The sequence below is a fragment of the Lathyrus oleraceus genome, chromosome 1 (assembly GCF_024323335.1).
Source record: "Lathyrus oleraceus cultivar Zhongwan6 chromosome 1, CAAS_Psat_ZW6_1.0, whole genome shotgun sequence".
Taxonomy (NCBI): domain Eukaryota; kingdom Viridiplantae; phylum Streptophyta; class Magnoliopsida; order Fabales; family Fabaceae; genus Lathyrus; species Lathyrus oleraceus.
Window position 1 is genome coordinate 48,211,455 of NC_066579.1, and position 19,884 is coordinate 48,231,338.

General features: G+C 33.3%; 2 protein-coding genes across 2 annotated transcripts; both read left to right on the top strand.

The window, feature by feature from the left end:
- The first annotated feature begins 207 nt into the window (after positions 1-207).
- On the top strand, positions 208-6,041 carry LOC127090706 (uncharacterized). The gene is made up of 5 exons (XM_051029410.1): positions 208-298; positions 395-498; positions 594-629; positions 765-837; positions 5,941-6,041. Exons 1-5 carry the CDS (start codon positions 208-210, stop codon positions 6,039-6,041), a joined length of 405 nt encoding a protein of 134 aa, XP_050885367.1.
- An 8,169-nt stretch (positions 6,042-14,210) lies between these two features.
- On the top strand, positions 14,211-14,840 carry LOC127090722 (uncharacterized). The gene has a single exon (XM_051029411.1). It carries the CDS (start codon positions 14,211-14,213, stop codon positions 14,838-14,840), a length of 630 nt encoding a protein of 209 aa, XP_050885368.1.
- Positions 14,841-19,884: the final 5,044 nt, after the last annotated feature.

Sequence of the window (19,884 nt, forward strand, 5' to 3'; positions counted from 1 at the left end):
TATTTTATTTTATAAGTATGTTATATTTTAATTTTTAAAAATATTCTACACTCCACATACTGGTTAGAGATTTTTAAGAATATTGTACACGCCACATACTAATTAATTTCATTTCTTATAGATGACTTTTGCAACACCGTAGTGGTAAAAACTATTTAATTGTTAACAAAGAATGAAAGTATTGCTTATAAAAAGGAAAAAAGTTATATGTATAATATGCAAAATATGGCTCAAGTTCTCATATTTGTTTATGCATTGGTCATCTTTATTTTTCTATTTCTTGTTGAAACAACTAAAGGTGTTTGAGTTATCACACTCTTTTAATAATATATTATATACTCAATATTTTATCACCTTTTAATAATATTTCTTTTTTTCTTATTTGACAATGTAGTAAGTGCCAATCCCTGCAAATCTGTCGAGGATTGTCCAGAGGTTAGAGAACATATTGCAAAGTGCATTGATGGTGTTTGTGACTATTGGCCAGATCCAGATTTTTAAAAATAATTCAGCTTTCTCTAAGCATATAACTTTATTTCTATTGTTTTTGTACTAATATTTTTACTTTAATAAACTGTTTAACAAATGAAAAGGTAAAGATTAATAAAAAGGAAGCAGTTGGAAATGAGGTGCTGATTAATAAAAAAAAGTAGCAATTGAAAAAGTATAAAATTGTGTTATTTACTTATTTATTTATAACTACTATAAAGTCACACAATAACGTTAGAACCTAATAATATTAACTTTTAATCGCTAACTTTTAGTCATTGAGTCAAAATTTGCGCGTACATAGGACAACACCTTTATTGATTCATGTACACACAAACCTAGATCTAAGTATGTAATCAATGGTGATTACTTTAAAATTATATAGAATTTTTATTCCAAATGCATTATTGGTAGAGATGGCAATAGATTAGGCCAGTCTATAATAACCTATAATCTAATTTATTTAAGTCAAATTTGACTTGATCTATTTAATAAAAAATGTTAGCTTTAAGTTATTTAAAAAACTCATTTAATTAAATAAATTAAATTTAAGCTATTAAAACAGAATATAAAATATTATATGTGCATATATATATATATATATATATATATATATATATATATATATATATATATATATATATATATATATATATATAAAGTTTTATAGTTAAAATGAACTATTTGAAAGTTTTAATGTGAAACAAATTTTTAAATAGATTTTTATATTAGATCAGACTTTTAAAAATATCAAAAAAAAAAAGAACATATAATAAGTCATACATTAAACTCAGACCTTAAAAATTTATCGTAAGTCCGACTCAAACCTTCTAAGGCCTTACGTGACATATTTCCACCTCTACCTTTTGTTAATCGAATTTGATAAAATTGATTATCAAGAGCATGACCATTGCTTAAACTAGTAACTTTGTAGTTCATTACTAATAACAAGTAATCAAATATGGCCTTTAAAAAGTATATTTAGGATGGATTAAGATATATATTTAAAAAGTTATTAAAAATCAGATTCAATTATAGTTTTTATAATAACAAGTGATTTTCTTTACTTTAAGTATTGAAGGTGTTCTCTTTTGCTCTCTTTTCAAAAATAATAATCTTATTTAGACGGTTTCCTTTAGTTTCCAAGAGTTAGATATTATTGTGTTTCAGTGTGATGATAGTAAAAATTTGGTTTTAATGTGTTCAATTTTTCTTTTTTGAAAAGGTTCTGAAATCTCGTGAGGGATCATGTTTGACCAGTTTTACTTCTTTGAATCTTTACCTCATAGTTTCACTTCCTAGTCTTTAATGACAAATCAAGCATAAGCGGTTAAGCGGTTAAATATGCAAACAATGTATTAGAGTTTGATGGAGTTGAGTCTTTGATGATGGCAACGAAAGTAAACTCATGAAGATTTCCTTAAGAAAGAAAAAACCTGACAAGACTTGAAGTATGTGAAAGTCTGAGTGAGCATATTGTAAAACATAAATCACACAAACACAAACTTGTTTTTGAAGTTATTTCCTCAAGTAAACTTATTTCAAAAATGCATTGAAGCCATGCCAGATGACTTTGGAGTTGTCATAAAAGCTATGGGAGAATTTTTTGTGTCTACCAAACTATTGACACTCTTCCAATCGATTGGAATAATTCAAAATTGCACCCTAAGAGATTAGGACAACATCTTAATATTATGTAACGAATAAATATCTTTCCTTTCCTTTTTAACTTGATAATCAATTAATTTAGGGTTACTAATCGATTGGTACATATTACCAATCGATTGGAAAGTCATAAAAAGCCTTAAAAATTATTTCCTTTTTTGTGTCAACCTCTAACCTATAAATAGAGGTCCCTTTCCACTCTTTTTCACATCAAGAAACGTGATTTCATTTCTCCCTTCTCACACACTCTCTCTCTCTCTCTCTAAAATTTCTTTTGTTTACTTTCTCTTACTAAAAATTTAGCTGAAGTGCTTTTCGAGAAAGTCATTTTACGAGTGAGGAAGTTATAATTCTGGAAGGTTAGTTTTATGAGTTTCTCAAGGAAGTTTTATTTATACCTTGGTTGAAACTGTTTGTTTGGGTTCAAAGTTAAACCTGTAAAAAATCTTATATTTGAGATTTGTGTGATCAAATCTCTTGTGTAGGTTCGAGATCAGCCAGTGGTAAAATCTCACCGGTTATTGGTTAGCCCACGATAAAACCAAGTTTAGGTTAAAGCTTAGCCTGATGTTAAAACATTGTTTTTATAGTAGTAGATTTCATATATGACAAGCTAGGTTCAGAATTTGTATTCAAATTATAAATCATGAATTATGGTAAACTGTAATACATGGTCAATTTATCACTACTTGCCAAGTAAATGGAAAACTAGTAGATATACCTGATTCCCTTTGGACCAAAGAGGAAAAGAGGTAGTTTGAGATAGATTTTAAAACCAAGAGTTTTATAACAATCTCTCTAGATGATATAATATTTTAATCTATGTTCATCATTGCAAAACGGAAATGTAGGATACTCTTGAGATGATATTTGGAGTTTCTTCAAGTATAAAATGAGAGGAGATAAACACACGAGGTGAACAACTGTTTTGCATAAGTACTCGATTAGAGAAAGAAAGTGATAAACTGAGATAATGCAATATGGGTTTTAATGAGTATGTAAGATATCTTGAAGATATTAATAAATCATTTAAAATAGAAATAACTAAGATCATAAATTCAAGAAAAGATATAAAAGTTATGTCTCCCTGAAAAAGGAAGTAGTTGATTTACATGAAACCCTAGGTAATTTCATCCAAGGAAAATAAAAGTTTGACTTGATATTATCAAGTAAAAGGCATTCCTTAAACAAAAATGGACTAGGATTTAAAAAGGATAAAAACCTAGTACAGGTATAGAATACAAGAAAAAGAATCGTCCAGTTTATAAGTGCACACACTATAAAAGAGATGAACATTTAGAACCTTTTTGTTTTGATAATTTGAAAAGATCTAAAGGTAGCAACCTTAGATCTTGTATAACTAATTCACCTGGGCCCAAGAATATGTGGGTACCAAAGGTGAAACCTTAGTATTTTGCAGGTATGCTTTGCAGATCAAAGCTTTAAGAGAATTATCAATGGAATTGTACAAAGCAAGAGTATACTTATAAGTATACACTTTTTTATAAAGTCTCTGATCCAAGGATGAACGGTGATGGAAAATATCAATAGCAGTGATCGAAACAAGTGTTCTTGAGAATATCTCAAGGTGTATGATCCTTAATGATCAATTGAGCGAATATGTCTGTAATGGACTGATTCATCTCGTAATTTGTATCAACTCTCGCATCCAATAATGTGTAGAGAAAGACACACCATAATATGATTGGTCTTTCCCTTTAGGGGAGTTCTTATCAAAGCCTTTTGATATCTAAGGTAGTATATCATTTTAAAGTTGAAATGATCGAAAAACTCTTATTAATCCTATTAAATAGTGGTTTTAATTTTAATCATCTTGATACAATATTTTTTAATATCCAAAAATATGAGTTTCCAAATGCTTTTCAGAAAGAAGGTGCAATAAGATTAAATAGGGAGTCCAGACAAGTAATTAAATCCAGCACAAGGCCCAAATATGCACCAATGAGGCTGAACAAAGAAATTTCAATCAATTGGCACTATGGAAATCGATTGGAGAAGCTTGGCGCACTTATTTTCATATCAAATTCAAGCTAAAATTTCCCTTCAAGCAAATAAAGTCTCAACATTGATGAGGTACACACAAAATCCTTAAAAAATATGGTGAACAAATCAATTGGAGCCTTTAAGCAATTGATTGGCACACTCAATCTGAAAAGATTTTGATATTATTTTAAATCACCATAATCCTCATTGATTTCCTTCCCGAAATACACTATCAAAACTTCAAAAGGCATAGTATAAATAAGTATGCTCTCTCACTACCTCTTGCATCTCAAATTCATCTCTTCTAGCCTTATTTTTGTGAGTTCTCTTTCCGTAAGTATCATCATGGATTCCTTAAGACAAAAACTGAGATAAACACCAAGAAGAGATATTATCATAGTTGCATTAATGAATAAAAAGCTAGAAGAGAAGAAGATACTAGAACCATGGTTTATGGAGGAAACATTCATGAGAGGCTACAAACCCTACTCTCATATTTGTCAAGCCTTATTAAGAGCATTCTTTACAAAGATGCCCGATAGAATATTCTCAAATCTAGTAAAATAAGTATACTCAAACCTATATGTGACATGAAAGACTCTAGCATCAACAATAAAACATGTAAGAATAATAATCCACACATAACATTTTGGTATAATGTTTGAAATACTCTTCCTAGGAACATTTTACAAGTCCAAGAGACCCATAGGTCTCAAAAATTTCAAGTGAAACACGGCTTGAAATACTCTAATTACGAATCCCATGGATAAAAGAATATTTCCTTTTAGGACAATCCTTTTGAAGCCAAAAATTTGAATTATTCACTACTCTATAACAAGAATCTTGCTCCCAAGAAACAACAATAACAATTATGTTATCAAGGATGACATCTTCCCTCGTTGACTTACCCAAAACATTCCAACTACCTAGATGGATGGGATATTTCATCACATATCATACTCCAAAGAAAAATCCTTAATAGAACTTCCATATGAAGCAATAATTACAAGAATCTTAAGTACTTTTAACATTGATACCGAGAGAGAGAAAACAATTTCATCCAATATTATAATTGATTACACCAATCTCATAAACATGAAAATTGATATAAAATATGAAGAATTAAGAAATAACCAGAGAACAGGGAAAAAAGACACTTAGGAGATAGAGGATATATATATATATATATATATATATATATATATATATATATATATATATATATATATATATATATATATATATATATATATATATATATATATATATATATATATATATATATATTTTATAGTTGTTTCTCCTTTGGTGATTTTCCCTTATTATTGAAGACATATATAAATTAAAAGTATATTTATTGAGGTTAAATAAAAGAAATAATGAACTTTAATGATCATCAAGGTTTTTATAAAAGATATATCTTTACTAAGCTCAAGTGATCAATTGACTGAGCTAAGGAGATACACTACTATACAGGTTCAAAGTATTAAAACATTAATTTTAATTTTATAATGGCTTTTTGCATAATCGTAGTAAACAAAGCATGAAATTAATACTTATAAAGGGAATACAATTTTATTTATTACAAAGAAGAAAAGAATGGCTCAATTACTCATGTTTGCTTACTCTCTGTTCATCTTTCTTTCTCTATTTCTTGTTGAAACCAGTAAAAGTATGTTAGTTATCACACCATTTTTATTTTTTTATTAATTTATCTAATACATAAGATTTTATCATCTTTGAATATTAATAATATTTATTTTTCCCTATTTAACGATACAGAAATCGCCTCTCCCTGCAAATTTGTAAAAGATTGTCCCCAGGTTGAAGAACTTGTAGCAAAGTGTGTTGATGGTTTTTGTGTGTATTGGATTCTATGTTAAATGTGTTGATTTGTTTGGTCATAATATTTGTACTCTTATTTTATGTTCAGTCTTTCAGTTTTCCTCATAAGTTCAAAAGTGTATTATTTTAAGCATTGAATATATTTTTTTTTGGCTCGAGTTTTATACTTATAATTTATTTTGATCACATGTCGTTAAAAGTTAAAACATATCATTTGAGTGATTGAGTCTTATAACTCAATGTGTACAAAATAACATTAATCATTTCCATCTATTCTTTTAATAAAATTCAATCAATGAATCTAAGTGGCACTATGGTGTGGAGAGCCACGTATTTAGGACCAACTTTTATAATTGATTTAGCAACACTAAAATCAATCACTAAAATATACATGCACACAACCAAAAACCTTTTAAAGGTCTAGCTAAAAAATGCGCCCTTTTAGAAAAGCCAATTAATTGTAAGACGAGTTTATTAAATTTGGCTAACCTAGCAGCCAACACTTGTCACAAGCTTGTAGAGATATCCGACCAAATACATAGGATATAAGTCTCCCTAAGAAGTAAGCGGCTAACCTTTAAGGATAAGAGTAACAAAATAAAATAATAAATTATGGAAAAGGAGGCATACAATGAAATTTTTCAAACATAAGAATCAGATCCCCGTTAAAAAGAGGTTAAAAATTCTTAAGAAGAACTTAAACCTATTAAGGTCATGACTCTTGTTCCCATCATACTAAGAGACATTCTAGTCGGTATCTATAGTTAAAGTGGGGGAGGTGATGACATGATTATCCTCATAATTAAGAAATGAAAAGTCCACCCTATTCAAATGAGATTTGTCAAACATGGTTCCCTAAAATTATGAGAGAAAAATCTAGTCATCTCGTATCTAATATGTAACTATGAGATGCAATCTAAGAAGAGGTGAATTAGGATTGTTAATTTTTTCTCATTTTCGCGTTAAGAATGTTAACTTGTAATTTACCAGAAGATATGAATTGTTAGATACTTAGGAAGAATTGTAATTTTTAGATATGAGGGCGCATTTTCGCATAATCGCGCTAAGAATTGTTAGATATGAATTGTAATTTTTTCTCATTTTCTCGCTAAGAATGTTAACTTGTAATTTGATGTTGGGTATGTATAATTTGTGTTGGTTGTTGTGTAATTGTTATATAATTATGGCGTGTTAAATTTTGAGCGTTTATCTTTTTACGGAATCGAAATCAGAGGTCCGGAAGGTCTCCAATAGTGAAATTGTAGAATTCCACATTCTGCAACGATTCTGCATTTTGTAGTGGTGACGTGCACCACCCTTGTGACAGACTACCCGTCATTGCCACCAACTTTGTGACGGGCGTAAACTTTGTGATGGTCCACCCATCACGATCAGGCTGACTTTGTTCAAATACATTTTTTTTTCATAACTTGAGTTTTGGGACTCGGATTGAGGCGCGGTTCAAAGCTTTGGAAATCTAACACATAAAGTTAAATCATGGTAGTTCCTTGTGAGATGAATTTCCATGTTTGAATGATGTGTGAGTATATGTTATGAAGTTTGTATAATTGCGTGACTTATTATACATGCTTGATGATGAACCTAAGTTAACTACACTACGCCAAAAACTGGAATAGACAGCGCCCCTTAGAGGGCGCTTTATTACAAAAGCGCACTCTAAAGTAAAAAGAAAAAATAAGGAGCATACTACTGGAATAGACAGAGCACTTTAGAGGGCGCTTTTGTAACAAAGCGCACTCTAAAGTGAAGCGAAAAAATAATGAGGAAATGGAGGGACACCAATAGAGGACGCTTTATTGAAAGCGCCCTTTAAAGGTAACCTTAGAGGGCACTTTTAAAAAAGCGCTCTCTATGTCCATGTACATTTCCAGTTTAGAAGGCGCTTATGGAAAGCCTTAGAGAGCGCTTTTAGAAGCGCCCTCTTAGGCCCCCTTTAGAGGGCGCTTTTGTAACAAAGCGCCCTCTAAAGTGAAGCCAAAAAAAAAATAATGAGGAAATGGATGGACACCAATAGAGGGCGCTTTAATGAAAGCGCCCTCTAAGGTTACCCTTAGAGTGCGCTTTTAAAAAAGCGCTCTCTAAGTCCATGTACATTTCTAGTTTAGAAGGCGCTTTTGGAAAGCCTTAGAGAGCGCTTTCAGAAGCGCCCTCTTAGGCCCCCTTTAGAGGGCGCTTTTTTTACAAAAGCGTCCTCTAAGGTCCCCTTTAGTAAACATTAAAATTATAACATATACTGCATGTCTCTTTATTTTCCCTCTCTACAAGCTATTTCGTTTACGTAACTGGATTTTCTCTCTACTGCGATTACTCTCTACTGCGATTACTCACCGTCGTTCTCCCTCCCTCACCGTCGTCGTCGCCGTTGCCTTTTTCTGCTGCTGCGTTCACGTTCACTGAGTTATCTGCGTCCACCGTCACTGTTCACTTTCTTCTCCATCGTTACCGTCACCTTGAAGGTATTTCTCTTCTCCATCGTCACCGTTCACTTTCTTCATGTGTTTGATTAGGGCATTTTCTAAACTTAGTTTTACATTTTGTGCATTATGTTGATTAATGTTGTTTAGGGCAAACTGAGTTTTTTATTTCTGATTGAAAACTGATATCATTTGAAGTGTGTTTGAGCTTGTGCTTGGAAGTTTTATGATTATGGATGCAAGTTTGTTCATGTTCCAAACACCATAAGTTTGCATTGGTCTTTTGTATGCAGTAGGTGTGTGTGAGTTTGTATTCAATAATGATAAAAAAAAAGAGTTTAGATTGTTGTAACATGAGAGAAATGGAAGGTATATGAATGTGTTTTTTGTGTAGCTTCACGAATATGGTCATTGTCTTACTTGGGTCTTATTGAATCATTTCTATATTACAGATAAAATGGCTAACCAAGACGATACCCATGACGTGAATGGATCACGTAACAATGTTGAAAAAGAAATCAAACGAGGATTGACTGTTATGAAGTCAATCATTCGTGCAAGAGACAAGGGTGTAAAATTTGAAGTACATTGGAGTGCTGAAGACCAACTAATTGAGCCTAACGGTTCAATGTTGGCAAGTTACATTGGTTTCCTTGTTCGACAACATATTCCGATTACATGTGATAATTGGAGAAGTCCGGAATTGAAGGTTGGCAAAGAAAAAATATGGTCCGAGATACAGGTACTTACCATATATTGTTATATGTTTTTTTTGTTGACTATTTGTTGACCATATATTGTTATAATATTACTTATAATAACACACTCCATGTGTATGTTTTTTAGAGATCCTTTCACATCGATGAAAGCCGGCAAAAATATTGTATTCAATTGGCCGGAAAAAGACTCCGAGGATTTCGATCCTTTTTGTCCAACAAATTTCTCAAGGATGAGGAAGGAAAATTTGTTGAAGCAGAACGGCCAATGAAGTATGCCGAGATTATTTCAGCCGATGAATGGGATAACTTTGTCGCCAAACGAAGAAACGAAAAATTCCATGTAATGTCTATTAATTATGGTATTATACAATTGTTAAGTTACTTGGTTCTAATATGCCTTAAACTTTTTTATCCAGGAAGTAAGCGACAAAAATCGGAAAAGGGCATCAAAACCCGCGTATCCGTACAAAAAAGGGCGTACGGGATATGCACGGTTACAACAAAGAATTGTGAGTATATTCAAATGCTATGAGCTTATACATTGTCACAATATGTTATAATTGATGGTCTTATAATCTAATTCAATGTGTAGCTAGCCGAGGAGAAAAGTGACGCAACATCTCTTCCGGAGCACGTATTATGGAAGGCTGCTCGGGTTGGGAAGGATGGGGCTGTCGTTGAAGCGGTCCAAAATGTTTATGACGAATGTGTAAGTATATGTAACATTATTTCTTTAATTATATCGAAAATTTTGTTAGACATATAATTCATTTTTAATCTCCTCTAATAATATTTCAGGAGACTTTATCCCAAACCTTACCTTCAACCGAGGTCCAGGATTGCAGGAGCGTACTTAGTCGAGTACTAAATGTTCCTGAGTATTCCGGTCGTGTGAGGGGTAAGGGTTTTGGTGTGACTCCGTCGTCATTTTATAAAAAACCAAAAACAAAAAATCCTACCAACAAAGAGGTGATGGAGACCTTGGCGGAGTTAAGGGCACAAGTACTCCAACTGCAAAACGAGAATGCAAGGTATAGAGAGGAAAGGTGCGCTTCCGAGGCAAAAGATACTAGTGACCGAGCTAGTATCAATTGTCAACCGAAATTTCCCGAGGTAATTATATATGTTATTATGAAATTAAAATAGCACTTTTTTACTTGACACATATACACGTTAACAATAACATTTATTATTGGTTTAGGGCATTTCACCTTGTCAGCTGTATCTATCGTCACCAACTTATCGCATAGTTGGCAAGGGAAAAGTGCACAATACTTCGGGTGAATTACTTCACCATAATCCCCTCCCGGTGGGATATATGAAAGTTTCGGTTGACCTTGTATTAGATACGGACGCCCTTCTACCATTACCTGACGTTGTTTCAGAGACAACGTTGATGCGAGATGCAGTCGGATCCTTTGTTGGTTGGCCGTCAGATCTAATTTTCCCAGATGCCGAGGTATATATGTTCTAAATGATTATGAATATTTAGTATTCACATTTCAATTCAGCTACAATTATGATATTTAATCAATCCTTATTACATGGTAATGTTAGACTCCTACAAGACCCACACATAAAGCTGGTAAAGGGATTTCAAGACGCATCGAGTCGGTTGCATCTCAAAAAGAGGTACAAATATATATACCCATTTAATTATATACGCAACGATTCTGTTGCATCACAAAAAGTCATGATTTATTTTATATGAATTTTTAGGTTCCCGGTCGAAAGTTGAAAAGCGCTGGTAAGGATATTCCAACGACGTCCGGGACAAAATCTCAAATTATGATGCGTCTTGAGAAAATGGTGGAAGAGTCCGATATTATGCACGGGGCCATTCGTAGTATAGATTTTGATGAAGGTGTTTTCGGAATTGCTCATTTCGAAATAATTGCAAAGGAGGACATGCAACAACTTTTTGAACACGACGAATTGGGCATCGCTGTCATTCATACATACATATGGTACTCCGATCAATCTATAATTTACTTAGTTGAACAATTTATTTACACATTTCAATGAGTAGTCTAATGTTTATTATGTTTCTATTTAAGGTATATGTATGTCACATTGATGCGGGGAACTGAATTGTGTAACCGTTTCAATTTTATTGCTGCTTCCCGTATCAACGCAACGTTAATAACGAAAAATCCAACATCCGTAAAGAATGATCTAGTCGATAGATTCATGGCGGCCGGCGATAATACTACACCCAGTTTGTATTTTTTACCGTTTAATTCTGGCAACGGGTTAGATTTTCTTTCTAATAATTTCATTCTAATCTATGTATATCTTTTACGTAGAAAATTTTCATTCATCTAAATTTTTGTTTTATTTTACAGTGGTCACTGGGTGTTGGTTGCTATGGATCTTTCGAGACTCATAGTGTATTATCTGGATTCGTTATCGGGTGATTGGAGTAAATATCCGAGTATGAAGAAGACGGTTGACGCGTAAGTGAAATTCCCCTAAATATTCGTGTGTATTTGTATATTTAATTATGTCTATCAGATTGATCTCAATATACGTTTTTATTTTGTTAGGGCAATACTAAAATTTAGATCGAAAAAGAATTATCGTAATAGGAAGGACATTACCTGGGTCAGAGTTGAGGTATATATTAAGTATCTTATTTTTGCTTAATTATAATAGTGTTTATTTTTTGCTTATAATAGTGTTTGTAAGAAATTAACTATATATATATTGTTTGTTTTTCTGTGTAGTGTCCTCAGCAAAACAATTCGGTCGATTGCGGATTTTTTGTATTGAGATTTATGAGAGATATCATTGCGTTGAATCGTATAGACATCCCAAAAATGGTATGGAATAATAACTTAGGGTTTATTTTAATATTATCGGATATTTCATCTAATTTGTTACTAAATCTTGAATATGTTTTATTCTCTTAATTGTAGTACTTTGACGAATACAAATCTTACTCAAGAGCTCATTTGGATGAAATGAAGGATGAATTGTGTCAATTCATTATTGATCAAAGAATCATATAGCTAGGTTGTATATTGTTGTACATATATGTATGGAATGTTGTTGTTGTATGTTGTTGTTGTATATATATTGTATATTGTTGTTGTACTAGTTTTACTAAATCATGAATATGTTGTATATTGTTGATCAAAGAATCATATATTAATGTTGTATATATGGAGGATTAATATTGTATATAAATGGATTCATGTTGTATATATCAATGGATTAATGGTGTATAACATTGGATTAAAGGATGAAATCAATATGAATTTTACACTTTTGCAGCATGCGAACAGGTTCCCAATTAAATACCCACTGCTTTTCAAACAAATTTTTTTAAAATAACTAACACTTTAGAGGGCGCTTTCTGCAGGAAGCGCCCTCTAAACACTTTACATTGACAACTTTAGAGGGCGCTTTGTCCAGAAAGCACCCTCTAAACACTTTACATTGACAACTTTAGAGGGCGCTTTATCCAGAAAGCGCCCTCTAAGGTGGCTCTCTAAGGTGGCTTTACATGACAACTTTAGAGGGCGCTTTATCCAGAAAGCGCCCTCTAAGGTGGCCCTTTATGGACCACTCCAGAGGGCGCTTTTTTCTGAAAGCGCACTAGAATATGGCCCTTAAAGGGCCACTTTAGACAGCGCTTTCTCTAGGAAAACAAAGCGCTGTCTTTACCTATGCCAGCGCCACTTTAGAGGGCGCTTAAAAGCGCTGTTATAGGCCAAAATAAGCGCCCTCTTTTCCCTTATTTGGCGTAGTGCTAATTAAATTATATAATTCATTGTGTATTGTGAAGTAAAATTATACATAAATAAGTATCATGTGTAAGTGTGAAAATGTGGGATAAATGTGAAAGTATGATGTGAGGTAAATTTTGTTCATAATTGTTAATGAGTTGATGTGAAGTGTGATTTGAGTTGTGAGTTGTTATTGGTGCAGTGAATATATTTAAATACAGACATCGTGGGGTTGTTTTGCATCTTTTGTCGTTAGATAATTATGTATGTTCAGAGTGGGGCATTACTACATGTTTATATGGAATTCATCATATGTGTCATTGTTGTTAAAGAGGCATGTTCTCTAGTTTAGAATGGGGACTAGTGGCTTATCCCAAGCCTTGAGTGGGGGACTTAGATATCAGAGTGGGGGCTCGGGGTTCGCAGAGATTAGGATCTAGTTTGTATGAAGAACCAAATGTTGAGTCGGTATTGCTTGCATATAAAATTGAGTTATGAGTTTAGTTCAGAGTGGGGACCGTGACGAGCATGATTTAAGTCATTGTTGCATTATATTGCATGATTATGATTTAATGATTATGATGTAGGTGAGTTATGAATACATGATGTTGGTTTGTTTTTTGATTATGTGAATGACTGTGTAAATGTGTGAATTTATCCTAAATGATTATGCACTGCTTATTATTTTAATGTATTCTCACCCTATTTTTGTGTTGTTGCATTAGTGCTCCTCTGGAGTATAAATGATCAGGTGCATGAGTAGGAGGTTGAGGTTGATGACCTGTTGTGCCTCTTTAGTTGCTTATTGTTTAGGTCTATAGTTGGATTCACTCTGATACGTAACACAAGGGGAAAAGGGTTTTCCTATTTTTATATATGTTGTGTATCTTCCTATTTGTTTTTATTCTGCGATGAATCGTTTTTCAAACTAATACTACTATTGAGGCTTTTATGCCAAGTGTTTTTTATTTCGCTGCTTATAAAAAATGAATTATTTCCTTATTATGTGGTTCAAAATGGTTTTAATGGTTGCGAGTAATATCCTACTTGGTGTGTTAATTGTGATTTACGTGTTTTATTTACTATTTTTTTCGAGTGGGGAAGTAGGGTGTTATATAATCGTATTAGAGCTTGGTTGGTCCATCTAACCAGGTTGAGTAATTTTGTTTGTTCTCTACTAAATGGCATGTGTGTGAAACACTTTCGGTGCTTGTATTTTTTTCTAACTGCTTGTTGGGAGGAGAAAGATTGAAACAAGTGTGGGAGAAGCTTATGCTTTCTAAGATGTTTCAGGTGTGGAGGGTTAGTTCAGTCTGCCACTGATGCAAGAGTCCAGATTTTTAGATGAGTCAATGTTATTTGTTGAGTTTGTTGAAGAGGAAGATTTAAAACTTTTATCTGTTCAGTGTGTGTCAAGGTTGAATTTGGAAGTGTCTATGATGAGTAGTAGCATGGTCATTGATACCCTATCTAGTGGTTTAGTGACTACTTATTTGGTGTGTTTGAATTATACAGTGACAATTTTTGGGAGAGATTTTGGGGTGGAGTTAATGTGTTTTCCTCTAATTCAGCTTGACGTTATTTTGGGAATGAATTGGATGGATTTAAACCATGTGTTTATTAATTGTTTTGATAAGTCAGTGCAGTTTCTTCATTCCGTAGAGAGTACTGAGTCGAGTTTCATGACCACGAGGCATGTAGAGATGTCCTTGAGTGAGAGCGCTCATGTGTTCATGATACTCGTATCCTTGAGTGGGGGAAGCGAGAGGATGATTATGGATCTACTTGTAGTGTGTGACTTTCCTAAGGAATTCTTAAATGACATCAATGATTTTCCGCCAGAGCGCAAACTGGAATTTTCTAAAGACTTAGTACCTTGTACTAGTCTTGTGTTAATGACTCCTTATAAGATGTATGCTTCAGAGCTTAGTGAGTTGAACAAACGATTATAGGATCTTCTTGAGAAGAATTTTGTTCAACCCATTATTTCATCGGGGGGAGCGCTAATATTGTTAGTTAAGAAGAAAGACAGTAGTATGAGACTGTTTGTTGATTATAGATAACTAAATAAAGTGACAAACAAGAAGAATTTTCCTCTTCCGAGGATTGATGACTTGATGGATCAGTTGGTAGGTTCTTATCTATTTATCAAGAACGATTTGCATTCGGGTTATCATCAGATTCGTGTAAAATCTAACGATATTCCGACGAATGCTTTCAGAACGAGAGATGGTCACTATGAGTATTCAATGATGCCTTTTAGTGTGTCTAATGCACTTGGAGTGTTCATGGAGTACATGAATATAATATTCCATCCGTATTTAGATCAGTTTGTGATTGTGTTCATCGATGACATCTTGATATATTTGAAGTCTAATGAATACCATGTGGAGCATTTGAGAGTTGTGCTACAGACCTTGAAGGATAATAAGTTATATGCCAAGTTGTCTAAGTGTGAGTTCTGGTTAAAAGAAGTGAATTTCCTTGGTCATTTGATTTTTAGTGGTGGTATTGTTGTGGATCCTTTTAAGATCGATGCAATGTTGCAATGGGAGACTCTGAAGTCTGTTACTAAGATAAGAAGTTTTCTTGGGTTAGCTGGTAATTATAGAAGGTTTAACAAAGCCTTTTTGAAGTTGGCATTGACTTTGACTCAGTTAAATCAAAAGGGTCAAGCTTATGTGTGGAGTGTTTAATGTGAAAAGAGTTTAAAGAACTTAAGAAGATATTGATGTCTTCTCTAGTATTGGCTTTGTCGAGTCCAAGTGAATCTTTTATTGTATATTGTGACGATTCGAAGATAGGTCTGCCTGGTGTGTTGATGCAGGCTGGTCATGTTCTGGCTTATGCTTATAGGTAATTAAGGGTCCATTAGAGGAATTACCTTACGTATGATCTAGAGTTGGAAACAATGGTATTCATGTTGAAGATTTGGAGACATTATCTATTTGGATCCAGTTTTGAGGTGTTTAATGATCAAAAGAGTTTGAAGTATCTCTTTAATCCGAAGGAGTTGAATATAAGGTAGGGGAAATGGCTTGAATTCTTGAAAGATTATGATTTTGGTTTGGGTTACCATCCTGGTAAAGCTAATGTTATGGCTGATGCGTTGAGTAGGAAGTCATTACATATGCCAAGAGTTGGAATTGATTGAGAAATTCAGACACATGAGTTTCATTTGTGAAAAGTCCTAAGAGTGTGAAGTTTGCTATGTTAAAGCTAACTAGTGGTATCCTTGAAGAGATCAGAGAAGGTCAAAAAGTTGATTTGAAATTTTCGTTTGATAGATGTTATGATGCGCATGAATGCATGAATGCAACAATCACAAATAAGGGATCACACATAAGGAAAACAAAGGTCAAGGGATGAATCAAGTCATTGTCAAGATCAATCATCCATTTTGGTGGATTATGGTTTACCCCTTATCAACACCCAAGTTCCATTGATATTGACAAGACTTGATTGGATCAACCAAGAATCAAGGGTTTGTTGTGAGTCACGAGCATGAAGTCTGGGTAAGAACCATCCCAAAGGAGTGAACTAAGGAGAAAAAATTGTAGATCATGTTCTAAAAAGTTCCCAGAGTCTTAATTCCATCTATCAGATATTACAGGTTAAGATGACTGACTCATCAACCTATAATATTCTCAAGAGAAACTCGTCTAAGTGTAGTATCACGTTACAACTGTTATCAAGTCTACACTTGAACAGTTTCTGCACTACGTCCTAAATAGGCCAAGAGGGGGTAAATGTTCTACGGTCCTCAGCTTCTCGGACCCATATTAGAGATAGTAATGCCTAACCACAAATACTTGTGTGACATTTCCAAATCCAAAAGAGTCTCCACTGAGCAGATGGATCTCAAGCCAACTTGTTAAGGACTACTCCACATAAGTCGAACATGACTATACCATCCTCCTATCTTAATTTCTCTCAAGTTCGGATTAGAACTTATCTCACCACTCAGAGATCACCAAGCACAACAAGCAGTATATATCACACATACATATATACAAACATCACATATATACAAATATATTCACACAAAAAGTAGGCTAAGCCCACTGGAGATTACTCCCCAACAGAGTCGCTACTTAATTTCTGTAGCGGTAAATTCATGATCATCAAGCTATGGATAAGTTAGAGATCAAATAACAAGAGTCGCCACCGCGCTTTTATTGTTTCCAAGGGAAAAGGGAAAAAAGTACGAACAGAACCCAAAAGTAAGAAGTTTTCAAATCAAAACTAATAAAATGTCAGAGATTATAGGTAAGGGGGTTGGTTACACAGAGGGAAGGTGTTAGCATCCAAAGTGTCCTAAGTACTCCTAGGGAGCCCTTTTTGTGTGCATATGTACTTGGTATAAAGTGATGTTTACAAACAAATAGAATTGGGGGATGAGAAAAGAATTCATTAATTATATTTTTGTGTTTGACAAGACCTTCGGTCTTGTGCTTACGTACCAACATAAAAATGAGGGATCAAAACCTCGTAGTTCGTGATACAAATTTCAAAGTGGATGCATTGCTTTTAAAAAATTAAGTTTGAAAGGCACAAAGGCCTAAAAATGGTTTGAATGAGTTAGTTCTTTTTGGCTTTTTGAAAGTTTAGGTCAAGTATAGTTAAGTTTATTTACAAGTTTGATTTAAAAAAATAAGTTTGAAAATGCAATGGCATAAGGCCAAAGTTTCTATCTTTTTGTAAAGTGGTCAAAGTTTAGAACAAAATAAGTTCAATCGAAGAAGTTTTTGAAAAGGGAGGGAGAGATTTTGAAATTAAAGAAATGGGGAGAAGATGAAGAGAATACCCTATGCACAAAATTAAAAGTTTAGAGTTGAAAAGATCTGACCAAATGGGTAGCAATTCAATAGACAAAACTGTCAATAGAAACCCAGAATTCCCTTGGACTTTTAGAATCAATCAACACAAAAATGTACAATTATATTATCTTGAAGAGCAAGGCATAAAATAAAGATAGCAACGTCCAAGCTTATCCATTCCATGATCTTCTTCAAAGTAGCCCATGTAACAGATGAATTCCACAAGTCACAGGTTCAAAATAACAGCTTCACAATGATCATGTTGCAGATGAACTTAGAGAAATCTTGACTGATGTATCAGATTAAGTTTCAAATTGCAAGCACTTGGTTTCTCAATAAGTTGGCATTGACCAAGTCCTTTAGCATGAGAATGTTGCCTAAATTCTAAGTCCATTTGTCCAAGATCAAGCCAACAGTCCACACAAAAGTTTTTTTAGGATTTTTGTTGTTATTATGTACATTAATGGTCGAAGACCACACAAACAAATAAAGTATACACAAACAAAATATATTACACAATATGGTCCAAATGGACAAAGTGAAAATTGCATTAACATAAACAATTAGAATGATATGAACAATGGCAAATGAAATAAAATCTTGAACTAAATGGCATTAAAGTAAAGGACTTGAAATTAAAAGTTAGTAGTTAATAGGTTAGAAATTAGTATTGTTTTGCTTTTGCTTTTCATTTTAAGACATTCTTTGGAGAATACTCAACCCACTTATCACAAGCATGGATCCTTGAACCAAGACATCTTCCAAAGGAAGGAAAAAAGGCCAAGTTTCCACACAATACCATGAAAGAGGGGGGACTTACAATCTCACTAACTAGAATGCTTATGCCTTTTATGTCACAAATTTAGCGCTATGTTAAGCAATCGTAATTGGACTTATGTAGAAGTCACAACTATTTGAGGTCGGGCAATAAAATTTTGGTGTTAATGCATGTTAGAGACATAGTATAATAGACTATGCTCATGAAACATACCACACACAAAAAGAATATGCAAAAGGTGTGGCCTAATCTCATCCATACTCATGTTAATTTTTCAATCAACTAGCCTTAGGATTTTGAGATATCATAGGCCAAATGGAATGAATGAATGAAGAAGGGGAATAAGATGAAGTGGGAGGGGAATGGATCAAAACACAAATTGGTCAAAGGAGGACTTTTACAAAATTAATATCATCCATTCATTTTGGGAGATGGAATGTACATTTCATCAATCCCCTAAATCCAACGATATTAATTTGACAAAGTCAAATCAACCTTGACCAAGGCCCAATAGCAATAGTCAAACACCAACAAGTCATCACAATTGGTCAACAAATTTATTTGGCATTTATTCAAATTAAAAATACTAAAATAAGACATTTAAATTAAATATGGTTTGTCCAATTCCTAAAACCTCATTAAAACACTAAAGAAATGGCCATGATATTTATCATAGGTCAAACAAGGTCAAAGTACCTTGGAGAAAAAAATTCATAATTTTTGGACATTTAAAAGTATTTTTAAACAATTAAAAATAAATGAAAAATCAATTAAATCATGAAAAATATTAATAATAATCCAAAAAAGAATTTTAATTCAGAATATGAAAGAGGGAAATATTTGAAATTTTTTGGTGAAACTCTCATATTTTTTGGATCAATATTAAAATTAATATGAATTAATGAAAATAAAAGGATTAAAATGAAAATTAAATGATCAGAAAAAACGTGGACCACTTGATCTCCTTCATTAATTGAGGTGGCAGATCAAGTGGTCACAAGCGCGCAACCCACGATACGCCTGAGTCAACGCGCCACATGAAAGGTAATTCAAACCAACGCACGAGATTTTTTCATTTCAAAAGGATCATGTGGCTATGAACACACCAACTCACCACCAAAGCTACAGCTCCGGTCTCCTTCTCAAGCGAGCCTCGCCGGACTGGTTCAGTTATAACCATCACCAAAATTAAAAAGAAGGACATGATTTTAATGTAAAAATGACACTGAGCACGAATCTGACCTCAATTTATCCTAACTCCAAGTATATTGAGAGATACATCGAGTTGAAATTTGAGGTACATGAACTGAGTTGCTTCGATTTGGCCTCAAAGCAACTCAATCTTCTTGCCTACATTGGTAGAAATTCAGACAACCAAAGAATCAAGAGAACTGAGCA